The sequence below is a fragment of the Danaus plexippus genome (assembly GCF_018135715.1).
Source record: "Danaus plexippus chromosome 13 unlocalized genomic scaffold, MEX_DaPlex mxdp_15, whole genome shotgun sequence".
NCBI classification, from domain to species: Eukaryota; Metazoa; Arthropoda; class Insecta; order Lepidoptera; family Nymphalidae; genus Danaus; species Danaus plexippus.
In genome coordinates this window covers 3,463,921-3,479,507 of record NW_026869849.1, presented here as the reverse complement: position 1 = coordinate 3,479,507, position 15,587 = coordinate 3,463,921, and the positions used below count along the sequence as shown (strand labels likewise).

The window sequence follows — 15,587 nt, the reverse complement described above, 5'->3', positions numbered from 1 at the left end:
TTGTACTAAGTTTCGAGAGTTTTTTGGTCTAATGTACCTAGTGTTTTAGACGATATATGACGTCATCAGTCGACGGATTAGTCTTATCTAAGAATAATATTTTCAAGTAAATAGAAATCATGTCATTAAGTTATTTAAATTTATATCCTGATTAAGGTTTGACTGTGATAAGAAGAGAAAATTACAATTACCTCGCATTAAACAGGAAAACTTAAACATTTTGCATAATCATGTGTTTTTATTTAAATGATTAAAGGCATTTTCCGCATTTCTATAAACGCTGTGGATAAAGACAAAGTGCATTACTATGATTACGATTTACGAGATGTTTTCATAGCGGCGATTGATTGCTGACGCGTTCACATTACAGATTGACGACCCTATCCATGTAATATCGATGCCGGACGAGGAGACGATGCAGCAGAAGCCTCCAGACTACGACACGGTCGCCGGGGCGCCGCCGACCTACGACGACGCGATCAAACTCAACCCGGCCAGACTGCTGCCGGCCACCTCCAGCGCCAGGGCGGACCACGCACCCAACACAACCAATGACGTCACCGTCATACCCGGCCAGCTGGACGAGGCTCTGACGTCATCGTCCGTAGCCCCCGTCCATTCCCCCATCCCCAAGACTCCGCCCCCCCCATACAGACCAGCACAGGCGATCAGATGAACCCACGGCCGACAGTTCTGTTACTTTAAGTCGACTGCTGTTTCATGTGACGTGATTCGAATATCATATACATCGGGTGACCGCTCGCAGCCGCCACGCCGGTCAATGTATTATTAAAAAAATGTATCATACACGTGAAATGATATATATTTAATGTAGCTGGAGTAGGAAAGATGCGTACTTATGTGATATTAAAACGTAATAATTAGTTACTTAATTTATCTACCTTCTGTATATATTTATAACTTAGTTCGTCGAAAAAAAAAATTATGTTTAAAGTACCTCGGATGCATCGTAATCTCTTCACGTGACATGCACTCGCACGTTATGGTTATGAAAAAGAAAAAAAAAATACATATCTTTATTACCGTTGACCGTTTTGACGTAGGATTTAAAAGCAATAACAGCGCTGTGCCATTATTAAATATAAACTGACGTAAAAATAAATTGATTGTAGTTTTTTAATAATTCGGTACAGTATTACTTAATCATAATTTCAGCGTATATTGTATAGAGCATATAACATCGCTCTTTGCTCAATTAACACCTTAAACATGTGTTCAGTTCATTGATTAAATAACGAAAAAAATTAGCAATGAAATTTATAATCACTAGTGATGGGACTTATCCTAAAAGATCTACGCATTTAATAAATAAGTATCGATAATTCGATAACCATGATGCTTCGGCGTTTTCCGTCAATTTATACCATATCAAAATTTATATAAATATAGTAATACTATAATAATATAGTTATAATTATTGGCACTCCAGTATGTGTCATTTACTGGGTAGCTAGTGACTTGTGATAATTGCATATGTTGTTAAGTTGTGTAACTGTTGTTTAAAATTAATCGCAATTCGATTTATTGTCCGGAGTTTGACGTCACTTCGACGGTTAATTAATAATTATTTTTGATAACATTTAGCTTGTTTCTATTCTAGTCCCTAATTAATGACTATGGAAAGAAGTTTTTAGTAATGAACCAGCCTTATTTTGTATCTGTACAAGTTTGTCGTGCACTAGATTAAAAGTACACTTTAGATATTTGAGATCTTAGAGAAAAAAAAATGTATAAAAATTATAAATATCAGTCCACCTTGCATTATATAGTTAAATAAAAGTTAGGGAAACAAAATTCTTATCATTGTAACACTCATGCTACTGCAGTTGGTTTAAGTAAAACATTTTAAAATGTCACTGTCACACCTGGAATTCATTTGTCACTGTGACAGTATTCATGCGGCCTTACGTCACTTCATCGACAAACTATACGTTCCAAATTTTTAATCGGATCTTTGTAAATATCCTGTAAGTCTGTGAACTTTATAATCGGGACCAATTTGTAATATTTGTGAAGTCGCCCGTTTGTTATATCGACTGCGGTTTACAATGCTGATGTTGTGCATTTATTATTTGTACATTTTACAGAATAACAAAATTTGAGTGTACATATGAAATAAATGTTGTTGCGAACGTATTATGTGTTTTTTTTTACCTTCCTTACAATTTTATAACAAAACAATACGATTTGTAGATTACACGTTCAATGACAATTACCTATAGATATTACCGATAATGGAAAGAAAATTACGTGAAATTTATTTTTGGATATGACGTAGGTATCAAGAGTACTATTGTGTGATAGTTTGTTTTATAAATAAATAAACCTATCAATAAAATACATAATCTTAAGTGGTAGATAAAATGATTCGCAATAAACCACTCGTCTATCATCCCATACTTGGCTGCAAATAACCTACGTGTTTTACCGCCAAGCTCATGGAAATACCAGAAGGAAGATAAAATAGGAATAAATATTAAAAAAAATCCCTATCGGACACATCTGATGGATGTGAAAAATTTATGATGCCGTTACTTGAACTTATTCTATGATATTTTCGTTATTATGCCTCATTATAGCCTCATTCGCTCTGGAATTGTGGAATATTTTGTGAATATCAACTTTATAATTTTAAGGACCATTTCCCACGCTAAAACTATGTTATGAAGCCAACTTATTTTTGTCATTTGAAAACTGTTATCCTTATACATTAACATCGGTTGCCGTAACTATACTCTTTTTTATGTGAAAGGTGGAAAACGAGCAGACGGCCTACTTGATGGGCAGTAGTGACCGTCGCCCATGGACATCCGCAACAGAGATGTTGCGAATGCGTTGCCAACCTTGACTGTTGAGGAAAAGGGAGGGGTGTTAATAAGGCTTTCCTTATTCCCACCCCCTTATTCCCGCTCATTCCTGCCAAAGGGCAGGAAAGAACGGGAATAGGGAAAGGGCAACCGACTGTTCACTCTTCGGACGGAACGCAGCCACTAAAGGCTACTTCACACCGATCTTCTGTGAGAGGGTGGTACTTCCCCGGTCGAGCCAGCTTATGTTTGAGCGGTAGTAACTCTATCATAGCCAGGCTCTACCACGTCAAGATTTATAAACTAATAATTAATTGACACTGGCTTCGTCCTCGTGGTCATCAGTATTAAAATCAATGAGAAACTTATAATGCAATATATATATATATATATATCACACTCTATCGGCAGCGCTGTCTTCAATCCAAAAAAATACTAGCTGAGTATATAACAACAAAAAATAATATTCTTATATAACAACCGTTATTTCCTGTTAACAGATTTATTTTTAATAACCAGAAGTTAATTTTGATCACTGTTTCATTAGTAATAAACCTGGTTCTAAAGTATTAATTGCAGCTTAATATCTAAGATATTACAGACATTAAAGGGTATTAACAGATAGACAGAAGAAATGAGTATTATAAGGATTCCGTATAAGGGACTAATTTTGACGATAGACTAGCTAAAGCGAAATAATTAACAAATAAATAATAATTACAAGTAAAAAATTAAGTTGTTTAATTATTTTCGAGGACATAATGAGAAATTTCTCTATTAATGTATATTTGTCTAATTTGTTTTAATAAAACCAAATCTTTTCTAATTTGAATCCACAGTTATTAATAAAACGAAGTCATAATATATGTACAGGTATAGTAGGGATTGAATTTAGGGCTTTTTGTGTTAATTTCAAAAAAGTTACATTTTATTATTATTGCACACAGACACTATCTACTATTATTTATGAAATGAAAAAAATCATATTTAATACAACGTCGAAGCTTCTCTGTATTTTTTGTAGACGAACGTCCTTTATCATGTCATTCCTTTCTTTTTCTGTTGGCCTTAATCACTTTCTTTGGATCTCTAAGGAAAGTGATTATCATCGTACAGATAAGATCTTAATGTGGTAACCGTAACAGTCACATCAAGTTACAGTTGTTTTAGTACTTGGACGTTTAGTAATAGCTATAAATATAAAAACAATACCTTTTGTATTAAATACGTAGTCGATAATTCAATAGTCATTCACATCTCGTCTGCCCGTCATCATGGTTGCTGAAAAGTAACCGAAACGTCGGGAGTAAGTAGTTTTTAAAATAATAAAATATGCGTAGTATAATCCGAAAATTATAAGTTTCATTTAAATAGTACAGAGTTCCTAGGACAACTACGAAACTTACTTATAATATGTAAATTACATTAATTAATAAGAATTACATAATTAAAACTTATAACCTATGCCTCAATTGTAACCGGAACTTACTGGTTCACACGGCCAGGTGTTTGTTTCGCGGATTCAGCAACGTTATACGTTTGTACGATATTTTATCCATACAACGGTGGTGTACTGGCGATGTTCGTTTAATTTTTAATACATTGCGCTTACGTTACACTCTTATTTTTAAAATACCCACCCATTTATTGTTCTGTTTTAAAATACCCACCCATTTATTGTTCTGATTGTTAGCTAATAAATAAATTTATAAGGCAACTTACACAACACACCAGTGGGAAATATATTTCAGTTAATTTCGGAAAAGAAGTGCAATTATAATAGTTAAAAAAAACAAGTTTTCTTAAAAAAAAAAACAATTTGAATTTTTCAAATATTCAAGTCTATTAAATAGCAATTATTGGAGCAACATTTTAAACGCAACAAGCAAAGCGACCATTTTAAGAAAATTAGGAAATCTTTTTCATATGATAACCATTCTATAAAGTGTTTTAAAATGTATATAAATAAATAAAAATGCAAGTTTTCTTTTACATCTCTATCTTTTTTAATTAAATACATATTTTAAGTTGACTGTAATCTGTGATTTTGATTATTCAGTAAATGTCAATTTTGTTCGAACTTGACACATAGTACCGCATACAATACAAACAATTCATATTTTAAGTTGTCCCCAATTTAAATTAAAGGAACAAAAACATTCACATAAGTCTCTAAGTATTTTTAAAGAAATACTTTAATTACTTTAAGTAACAAATAAATACGTTCATAATATGTCTGGACCGCTACAAGACGTGGTAGAAGAAGACGCAGCGGATTTACAATTTCCAAAAGGTTGGATAACTCATTTTTTTTAACGAAATGCTGCAAATAATTACAACGTTATTAATATTAATTTGTCTTTACAGAATTCGAAAATGCAGAAACTTTATTAATATCCGAAGTCGATATGTTACTAGAGCATAGAAAAGCACAAAACGAATCCGCGGAGGAGGAACAAGAATTTTCTGAAGTTTTTATGAAAACACTGACCTATACAAACATGTTTAAAAAGTTTAAAAACAAAGAGACCATAACAGCAGTAAGAAAGTAAGTTAGATATGTTTATTTTCTTCAAATAATATTATTTATGAATTGTAGAAAAGTAGCAAGAGTTAGCTCTAGCATTTGGACAATTTCCGGAAATAGACATAAATGAAATTTATTTATCAGTGTTGTTCATTCATTATCAAAATATGTAAGTGTAGTGAGCTGGCCCTCAGTCTTTAGACATTGATTGTTAGAGATATTGTAATACTTTTCTTATTTTCAGCTTATTACAATCTAAAAAATTACATAAGTTTGAAGTAGCCAGTTTAGCAAATTTATGTCCCGAAACACCCGAAGAAGCTAAAGCTCTTATCCCATCACTTGAAGGGAGGTTTGAAGACGAGGAACTCAGAATATTGTTAGATGACATACAAACAAAACGAAGTATCCAATACTAAACATGTTTAAAAAATATATCTATAATTAATACCCATGTGCCTTTTTATTTATTTTCAATTATAGAAGAACATAATTTTGAAGATTGTCTCTGAAGAGTTTACTTTAAGAGCAATTATTTGTATGTCCCACTGCATTTCTAGCATAATGTTATTTGGAATGTTAAGAAATCTTCATAGGACACTAACAATATTAAATAGATAAAAAAAACTGTGTTTTAAAATTACAAAGGAATCTTAAACAAATTATAAATATAATTAAAGGTCTTGTAGTTGAAAATGATTGAACTTTGATTTATTGATCTTGAAATAAGATTTGTCTCGCAACAAACGGAGTTTTAATCAAAACCCACTGCAAAAACACATGGCAAATGTATACATACATATATAAAAAGCCTTGAAAGCCAGGCTTACAATATGACAATTACAAAACTGTAAGATTACTGATATATTTAGGGAGTGTAGACTCATCTTTACTTTCATGTTATGACTTATTTTGTTAATATTGATTGATTGTGTTATACATGCATCAACTTATATGTAAGTGTATAAAAATAAAAAGCCAGTCCTTAAATCAGTCTGTATATTGGATATGTCTGCAATACAGCAAGATACAATACAATGAAAACAGGTAAAGTTATAAAATATTGGAAACATAAAATAGTAATTAGAATTTCTTTTCTGAAACAAAACTATAATAAAACCATTCTTATCATTACTTAAAATAGATACTATTATTATTATTGATGTTAATTAATGCCTCTAAAAGCAAACCTCTTGTTCAACACTGTGTGTAAAAAAAAATACATTTTTTTTTTTATAAACCTCAACAATTTTAGAAAACTAAAACTCAACAATGCTTTGATAATTTTTCTTATTTACTAATTTTGTCGCCTAAACATTATTCTTTAACAATATGCTGAACAATAGGCTTGCTTGAATTATAAACTTATCTCAATGGGCACTTTTGGTTTAGTTTTTATGTTAGTATTTAATCTAATATCATAGTAATAAAAATTACAAACTTATCAATCATCTAAAAGCAAACTTTAAAATAATGTTAACCATCTATAAAAGAACTATCAAATCTAAGATCCTAGCAAAGTTACTTTTATGGTACATCTTGCATATCACCTACCCTGAACATACAAAAATATCTTTCATGTACTTTAAAAAAAAAAATTGCATTTCTGCATAAAGTTGTTTTGATTATTAAATTAAATGATGTTTTAATATGCAACTGTAATGCTGTATGTGCTAACAACTTTATGTAGAAGGCTCACTGCAAACAGTGGATTACATAACATTAAGTGGTAAGGGTACCTTTATAGCACACATTTATTAACAGCTAATATTTCGGATCACCTAAACATACTAAAACCTTAAATTAGGTAACGACAATGGGAAAAGATAAATCCTAAAGTACAACCTGGACCTGTGACATACATCTAAATATTGTAAGTATTATGTTAGTAAAGCATAATATTGTTATGGGGTTTCATGTGTGGATAACTATTAACATTGAGGAAGCCAACAGGAAGTAATGCAAATATAAAGCCTTCTATAAACATTGACACACTGTACAATATGTATAAACGTGAAACTAAGCACAAGATCTGAGGAGAACAAACAATATTCACTTCTAAAGCGGAACATTTCAAATGTTTAACGAAGTACACGGTCTGCTACAATATTTGTCAACATTACAGCTAAATATTGCACTTATGACAGAAATCTACACAGTAATCCGGATTTTAAATACTGGCTCGGCTTCATCTTCCATATTTTAATGTTTTCTTTTTCTTGCACAGCATAGACTATTATTACATATTAACTACTTATGATCGTGAAATTATAGATGATTGGCTTGTATAATACTACTGAATATTTGTAATCTACATACATACTTTACTAAAACAATGATGAAAGTATTTGTACATCACCAAAAAAACTTGCAAAGTTCAATTCTTGTCACATTAACATCAAACCGTAGCTAAACAGTTCGTCCAAAGCACTTCATCAACACTACCGATCCAGTGACAGCCGGCACTACACTTCACACAGCACCTTCGATAACACTTCACAACTCACTTCCAACAAACGTCTGTCATTCCCCCCTACTCCATCCTCCACACCAGTACCCAGTTGTCGAGTAACAAATATTCACATACATATCACATTAATCTGTTAAATTATAATATATTCAATACAATATATGAATTATAATACATAGATGTTTACAATCACAATGTTTATAATATTAAGAAATTCGGCATATATCATAAGTGGCTCTTAATAAAAAATTTCGATTTGAGCAATGTCAAGTATCAATAAACTCTATATTCCAAAGGTGAGCCCGTCCAAAATATATATTCGCCGTCGTCATTTTAAAAAACTTTTTAAAAAATAATAAAGCAGATCTAACTATGTTTTCAACATTCTACATAATCAGTCTCGATGATAGAAATGCGTTTTGGCCAAAACGAGAGATCCAATTGGCATGGTCCATCTTCCCTATCCAAAAGATATAAAACGAATACCGTGTCTATCCATCCGCCCGGTGCAGACATCCGAACCCTCCCCCGCCAACGCGTTATGTACAGTCCGAAACATTTGCTTTTTCTATTTACACGTCACCAGTTACATAGAGCTCCAGATCTCGGCCGCCGGGACTGTCGCGTGTATTATTCGAGTGTACATTTCAATCACTCACATTACATAGTCAATGAGACCTGTGTCAAAGCACGAGTAAAGATTTTAAAAAAATCAGTCTACCTTCTTCCACATTCGTATTTCAAATCCCATAATTTAAAGCTATCTCATAGAAAAACCTCTCCGATTCAATTTTACTCCTACCGTTACAGACGTTCCTGCCCTTGTGAATTTTGGTCCAAATTGTTTTTATCACCAAGGATGAAGTTGTAATTACATTTGTTTAAAAAAAAAATTACTAATTTCAATTGCTTGCTTATATGGTGTTGTTCTTTCGAAAATGGACACTCTCATTAGAATTTGACAGTTGTTTGATTGGATTCATCTGTATAGAGCGATTGATATTCTTTTTTTTTCTTCCTGAAAAATGTCTCCAGATCATTAACAGTATACATGTTATTTTTTTCTTCAACTATAACAGATGCTTGTCGGGTAAAGTTTATTTAGAAGATGTATTTGCATAGAAACTCTGGAGACATTTTTAAAAACAGATATAACAGTATCATCAATAAGAAAAAAAAAGAATACACAGATTAACCAGGCGTTAAAGAATGTCCATTTTTAAAGTTTATGAGTATGTATATGTATGAACAAATTAAAATAACATCTGAGATCAAACCAATGTTCAGTCACTCTTCATTTTGTATCTGTCACTATAACCACAGCATACTTATATACAGTAAATAAAACTAAACAAATAATGGCATATTATTGCCTTTTAGTAAGGATATACTAATGAATGGCTAACATGTACAAGCGTGTTTCAATATTGTTGCAAATGTAGGTTATGACTTTGGTTTTATCAATAAAATATTGAATGTACATAGTGTCATCTTTAAATGCTTATTAGATATGCATTCTAATAAAGTATTCAAACAGAAAAATTTAACTTATATACAATTATTATTATTGTCACTACTGCATAGATGACTACGTACTCGTTAATGGGTTAGTACAACTTATGTCTAGATCAAAGAGATACAATAAACCAGAATCGAATCGAATGGTATGTGTTGGTTATAACCGTAATATAATTATTATTGTGTCATCTGTGGATATTCTGTTGAACTCTCTCGAAACTATAAAAATGCTTCTAGCTATTATATCACATATCTCCATTTACACATTGGTATTATTATTTAAAGACTCTTTGTTTCATTTATCTTAGGTGGTAAATGTTTATTTGACAAATTTTAAGTTTATTATGTCTAGTTTAGAGAAGTGTACAACAGAACTAGCGTAAGTTTTATCATTCAATTTGTTTTGCAGTCTTTGTTTATTGAGTAGATTATTTTTTTCAATCAAAAATTTCTTTAGCCAGATATGTTATGTATAATTACTTCATGCGACAGGAACATAGAGACTATTTTAATCAATGTTTGTATAAATTTTATATTAATGCAAAAGACAGTATTTCTTCATGTAGCCTATAGGAGATTTTTCATTAAATTTAGAAAATATTAAATAATCTACTCAATAAAATACAATATTTCATCCAAAAATATCTGTCATTGTTTGTTATATAATCTTCTAATAGAAGTCATTGAATATGTGACATTATATTTTTTTTTTTAAATCACGGCACAAAAAGTTTTAACCGTCCAATCGTTTAATGACAAAAGAAAAAAAAAACCGGTTCAGCCAGGTACATATAAAAATCCCGCACAAGGAGGTTACATGCGCTAGAGGTCGGATTTAACGCGGCGCGAAGCAGCAGAAGGCCATCCGGACCAGTCTAGCGAAGTGAGCCTCCGCGGGTGGCGGGTATCAGTGTGGTGGGTGCAGCGGGTTCAGTGGCTGGAAGGCGGAGCCGAGGGACGGCCGCAGTGTGAACGCGGGAACAGCCGGCTTCATCACAGATATTGCCTCCGAATACGAACCCTCACCGGCTTTTAGGTTCACCTGAAAAATGTTGACATGATTGTATGAAGCCTTTATCATATAACTGATTAACATTAAAGTCCGAGATCAAGTTCGAGTCCATGAGATAAGTTTTCACTTTTAATGAATTTTTAATCAAACAAGAATATAAAAAATAGGCGACATTTTGAGTACATTTATTGAATATAAAAAAAAAGCACTCGCCATTTGAATTGTATAGGCTTATTTTGTTCCTGTCAGAAAAATTCTACAGTCAGTTTTCTTTTTAAGTGAAATAATCAATTCATCCTTACCTTTTCACAACCATCTGGAGGTTCACGTGCTAGGAATCTATTGATTTGAGGGGATGTACCCAGTTTGGAACCATCAAGATCTGGAGATGAGCATACGCTGCCACCTGAAAACAATATTATAGAACGAAATAACACTCAGTTCATTATATAATTAAATGTTAAAAATAAGCAAAAACCTTTCCTATGCAAACACTACAAAATAAATATGTCTATCTTTGAAACCACACACTTCTAGAGGTGTTTTATTTGGGTTTTTCAACATATTCTATAAATACGATAAAAATATCCTATGTCTGATTCCACTAACATACTTATCTATTATGTTGCATTAAAAATAACTTGGTAGGGTGTTGAAATGTATACTAAAGCAATGATCATGGTCTACATATTTTTGGCGATATTCAACCATAGTTGAAATTATGTTCACGTAATTGTACAAAAGTTTTAAACTAAAACCTCATGCTTAAAAATTATTTTAGTGCACAATACTTGTAATGTTGCTGGGGGATAGACTGTACGCATGCTGCAATCTCATTTTTAACATTTATATAATTTTATGTCCATACACATTAAACTAAAACCAAATGTATACAGATTACATTAAATTTTAATTGAAATTATTCTATACAGATTAAATTTATTAACATAATTCTGTACAGATTATATAAATAATTGCGGCGTGCCACAGACTTAAGTACAGATAATGTTAGACCTGTTGCAAGGAGCTCAGCCGAACCGGCACTGGAGAGTGATCCTCGGGATGGCGGATCTATATCCAGTTGTGTTTTGATATTTAATACCAGACCAATAGATAAGATTAGTAAACGTTCAAGAAGATAATAAAATATTAAAAAATATAAAGTAAAATAATAATTAATGCAAGTTAATATATGTAGATAATAATTAATAACAGTTAAAGCATGATAGTAAATAATTTAAGTTTTAAGATTTTAATATTATATAGATGGTAATATTGTCTGTATGAATGAAATTTGATTACAATAATAACATTACCTGAAGAGTGGGCTGTGTGACAAAGGTCATGTGGAGTTTGGGTGTTAACGGAGCGTCTCAAGAGTTCAGCGAGAGGTGCACGATGACCTTCAGGAGTCACCTGGAATATATATCAATATACAAATTATTATACATCCTTAATCATTAAATTTAAATCTATAAGTGACATGTAGTATAAAAATCATCATGTGGTATTTAAGAGATATAAAATTCAAGGTAAAAAGAAAGTTGTTGCTACACTTGAAATGAAATAAAATTAACATGTTTAACGTTTCAACATTAAAACATTTGTCATGTGAGATTATTATCGTTACGTGTAATTAAAGTCATCGAATAACCCCCCTCATGTTTTTCAAACCGCTATTAACATCTGTCCCCTGAATGTCATTTAGCTGTTGATTAAAAAAAAAAAAATTACAATAACGTAATTTTGTTTGTAACATAAAATTGTTATTTTTGAATTTTGACGGAGAAGTCATACTTTTATTGCAAACATAGTTTTTGGTTTGCATTGATTTAAAATATCTTCCCTTTACACTAATGGTATCTAAGACTTAAATAATGAGGAATGTTTGTTAAGATTTATGAACTATATGAGTGGTAGTGTGCACATAGATAGAATTTTATTATTATATATATTTAGATAAACAAAACATGAAAAAGAGTTAATTCAAATCAAAATGGAAACTTTATATATATCATCATCAGCTTATCGGAGCCCACTGCTGAGTAAAAGAGCTCTTCTCACATGGAGAATGTTAGAGCATTAATCACCACGCTTGCTCAAGATGGGTTGGCGATTTCAATCTTATAATTTGAAATTATAAGACCAGATTTCCCTACGATGTTTTCCTTCACCTTATGTCAGTGGTGTCTAAATACTCTTAGAAAGTACATATGAAGAGATCACATTGGTACTTGCCAGGATTCAAACCCGCGCCCACGCGTGTGAGCGACGGGCCTTTAACCTCCAGGCCACCACAACATTTATAAATATATACTTAAACTCAAAAATAAATTTAGATGAAAATACTCACATGTAATGAAAGTTTCTCAATAAAATTATCAATACGATAAATAACTATAATTGAACTTACAATAATTATTACATATAAATTTTAACTCACCTTATCTCTTAGTCTATCCAGATATGGTGTCTGAGTACCACTGGCAGGACAGAGAACAAGTCCTTCTATCTCTTGGTTCAACCCTTCGACCGATGATCGAGCTGGTCGTAGCGAAACACTGCCAGTGCCGAAACGACACCCTGCAATTATAGTTAAATACATTAATAAAACTGTGCGTCTTTGTGTGACTATTTCAGTGAAGATTATTATAAATTACCATGATTTTTGAATATTCCAGCTGGATATCATTATTTCATACAATTTTTTTATATATGTAAAATAGATATAAGAAATCTAAAATATATGTAATAGAATGATAATTATATGCAATTCGATTTGATAATTAATTCTCCTAACATTTCAGGCCACTATAAAAGAAAATTTCAAAACTTGTATCAAAATACACCAAATATTTAATTTCACTGTTTTTTGTATTATATTTTTTGTTCCAAAGTATATTTGAAATAGTTAAGGCACTATCTTTTTTTCTTGACAAATTTTATTTAAAATTTCTCATTGTTTATTAATAGACAATGTTTTATAGAAAAATAAAAATCAAATATTGTAATATTCTTGTGACTATTATTGATTAACACAACAAATCCTTACAAGTTAATATAAAAATAAAAGTGTAACTCTCTACATCTAAAGTAATAAAAAAAATATCTTACATAGTCCAGGACTCATTGAATGAGATGAATAATCACCGGATGCTGAAGGTTTGTGTGGTCTTTGTAGACGGCTCCTCAGAAAACGATCAAATTTATCATCATCTGAACCTCGGGATGAACGACCGGATACTCCGCCACCATCATCTGTCTAGGATTAAACATGCTTCTAAGAAAAAATCAAGTAACTAATTTAAGAAACTTTAATGACTGACTTATATCAACTCATTAAATATTTAAGTTAATTATCATCATCATTCAATAACATGAGGGTATTTTTATATTTCTTTGCATTGTACTGGTAAGTACTAAAATTCACATTATATGTGACCCAAAATACAAAGAAATAATAAAGATTAATATTAAAATGAATTAAAATTTAACAATTAGCACTCAATGCTAGTGAATAATGTTAGTACTAGTCTTACTTGTGTCGACTTATCAACTTGTAGTTGCCCGGCATGGAAGTAGAAGTCTCTAGGCCATTGTCCTTTGTGATATAGTGTATCTAAAGATGCTGTGCGTCTGATGACATTTGAACCAAATCTTCCCTTGCCTGCAAATAATTTTGCATTTCATTGCATATCCTAACATTTGCCTATAGCAAAATTAAGATGATATTCAAAAAAAATTATTAAATCTATATTTTAAAGTTGTTTTCTGTATATCTGAGCAAGTATTTAATGTTCAATAATAATAATCTTGATATTGTTAGAAAAGCAGTCTAAAAAAATTAAAATAAAAAGTTTTACCGTCCATGCCCAATGGTTATTTGAAGAAAAAGGCAAGAAATCCCTTCTTGTTTTCCTCTAAAGTACAACTAAGTATCCTGGAGTTTGATTTATACCACAATTGTAATTGAGATTTTAACAAGAACACACTATACCGAATCATTTACGGGTACATTATGTAAATGCTACATCCAATACTGACTTTTATTTTAAAATGTCTGACAAAAGATAAAAAACAAAACTACCCACCTTTGTAGTTGACAGCACCTGGACTCCTTTGACCAGAGAGCGCGTGATCTGGTGATATTCGACGCCACAAGTTAGTTGGTGACAGCGTCGGACTGTTCGCAGCGTTCTTTTTAAGACTGCCGCCTTTCATAACAGATGACACCGGCAATGTCGCCCTCATAGGGCCCTGTTTGCCCACAGGACAATCGGATTGTTTTCGGACACGACCCGACATTTTCGAGATTATTATTACACGCACTTCAAAAAGGTAATCACGCTTACTATAACATTTGCATAAAACAACACATCAATGTCCAATGAAACAACATAAACCGCCGACGCCGCCAAGATTCTTTGTAAAGAGGATTTGTTAGGCCATATAAAAGACTGCTTTGTGTGTATATAGAGATCTCAGCATATAGTGCGGTTAACAGTGTATGCATAAAACAAGAAATAAATAAAGAACGCCAGATATTATTCTTCACCTAACACTTATTGAATAAAACAGAATTTATCAAACAAGTCACATTTTTTTCTGCACTACAATGGATGAATGAATAAAACTGACAGATGACAAGGGACATCGCGCCATTCTTTAGTATTTTTTAAAAATCTTTTCTCAAAATAGAAATTTTCTAATGGAATAATTGAAAATAAGAGTAAGCGGAAGTTTTTAATTAGTAACCAAACGAAACAATTTATTTCTACTCCTCGGCATTGCAATTATCAGCTGATTACTCCGCCATGTCAGATTGTCTTTGGGTTAGACTCAAGCAGGTTTCACGTTTAGTTCAAGTGTTGCTATGATTTTAATAATCTATCATAAATATTCTTTATCATTGTTATAAGCACCATTAGTTGGAGCTCATAAATCAAATTTAATTAAATAGGATTCAATAGAATTAGATACTAAACTATGATTTTATGTTTCTGTTTGAACTTACTATTTACTTCCATAAATTATACCATCATATCTATATACGTAAATATTATGAACAAAATTATGCATTAATATAGAGACAGATCACAGAAGGTCATTGTTGTCCTTCCTATAGGTTGATAACTAGTTCTAAATATTTAGAACTAGTTATATATATAAAGTCTATCTGAAAATATATAAGCTGTAAGTCGTGAACTTGATCATCAGCTTCGTATAATAATG

General features: G+C 31.6%; 3 protein-coding genes across 8 annotated transcripts in view; 2 read left to right on the top strand and 1 right to left on the bottom strand.

Annotated features, from left to right (window-relative positions):
- The window catches only part of LOC116770031 (uncharacterized), a 41,222-nt gene extending 39,065 nt beyond the window's left edge, over window positions 1-2,157 (top strand). For all 6 annotated transcript variants that reach the window (XM_032661364.2, XM_032661363.2, XM_032661367.2 and 3 more), the window contains exon 3: window positions 371-2,157. In XM_032661364.2, coding sequence (XP_032517255.2) covers window positions 371-676 — 306 coding nt within the window. In that variant the 3' untranslated portion in view covers window positions 677-2,157. The remainder of the gene's footprint in view (window positions 1-370) is intronic.
- A 2,750-nt stretch (window positions 2,158-4,907) lies between these two features.
- Window positions 4,908-5,809, top strand: LOC116770172 (DNA-directed RNA polymerase II subunit Rpb4). Its single transcript, XM_032661534.2, has 3 exons — window positions 4,908-5,121; window positions 5,196-5,376; window positions 5,600-5,809. The coding sequence occupies exons 1-3, from the start codon at window positions 5,061-5,063 to the stop codon at window positions 5,772-5,774; spliced, it is 417 nt and encodes a 138-aa protein (XP_032517425.1). The 5' UTR covers window positions 4,908-5,060; the 3' UTR covers window positions 5,775-5,809.
- A 531-nt stretch (window positions 5,810-6,340) lies between these two features.
- LOC116770068 (protein FAM117B-like) lies at window positions 6,341-15,191 on the bottom strand. Its single transcript, XM_061527658.1, has 7 exons — window positions 14,447-15,191; window positions 13,895-14,022; window positions 13,470-13,617; window positions 12,799-12,938; window positions 11,672-11,771; window positions 10,658-10,761; window positions 6,341-10,385 (listed from the first exon to the last, which is right to left on the bottom strand). The coding sequence occupies exons 1-7, from the start codon at window positions 14,658-14,660 to the stop codon at window positions 10,251-10,253; spliced, it is 969 nt and encodes a 322-aa protein (XP_061383642.1). The 5' UTR covers window positions 14,661-15,191; the 3' UTR covers window positions 6,341-10,250.
- Window positions 15,192-15,587: the final 396 nt, after the last annotated feature.

What these genes read in the sequence shown, in the direction of transcription:
- LOC116770172 (XM_032661534.2), top strand. Translation starts at nt 5,061, where the DNA reads ATGTCTGGACCGCTACAAGACGTGGTAGAAGAAGACGCAGCGGATTTA. An exon ending in GGATTTACAATTTCCAAAAG is followed by an intron (nt 5,122 to 5,195) that starts GTTGGATAACTC and finishes TTGTCTTTACAG; the next exon opens with AATTCGAAAATGCAGAAACT. An exon ending in ACCATAACAGCAGTAAGAAA is followed by an intron (nt 5,377 to 5,599) that starts GTAAGTTAGATA and finishes TCTTATTTTCAG; the next exon opens with CTTATTACAATCTAAAAAAT.
- LOC116770068 (XM_061527658.1), bottom strand. Translation starts at nt 14,660, where the DNA reads ATGTCGGGTCGTGTCCGAAAACAATCCGATTGTCCTGTGGGCAAACAG. An exon ending in AAGTTGATAAGTCGACACAA is followed by an intron (nt 13,618 to 13,894) that starts GTAAGACTAGTA and finishes GTTTAATCCTAG; the next exon opens with ACAGATGATGGTGGCGGAGT. An exon ending in TCACACAGCCCACTCTTCAG is followed by an intron (nt 10,762 to 11,671) that starts GTAATGTTATTA and finishes TATTGTTTTCAG; the next exon opens with GTGGCAGCGTATGCTCATCT.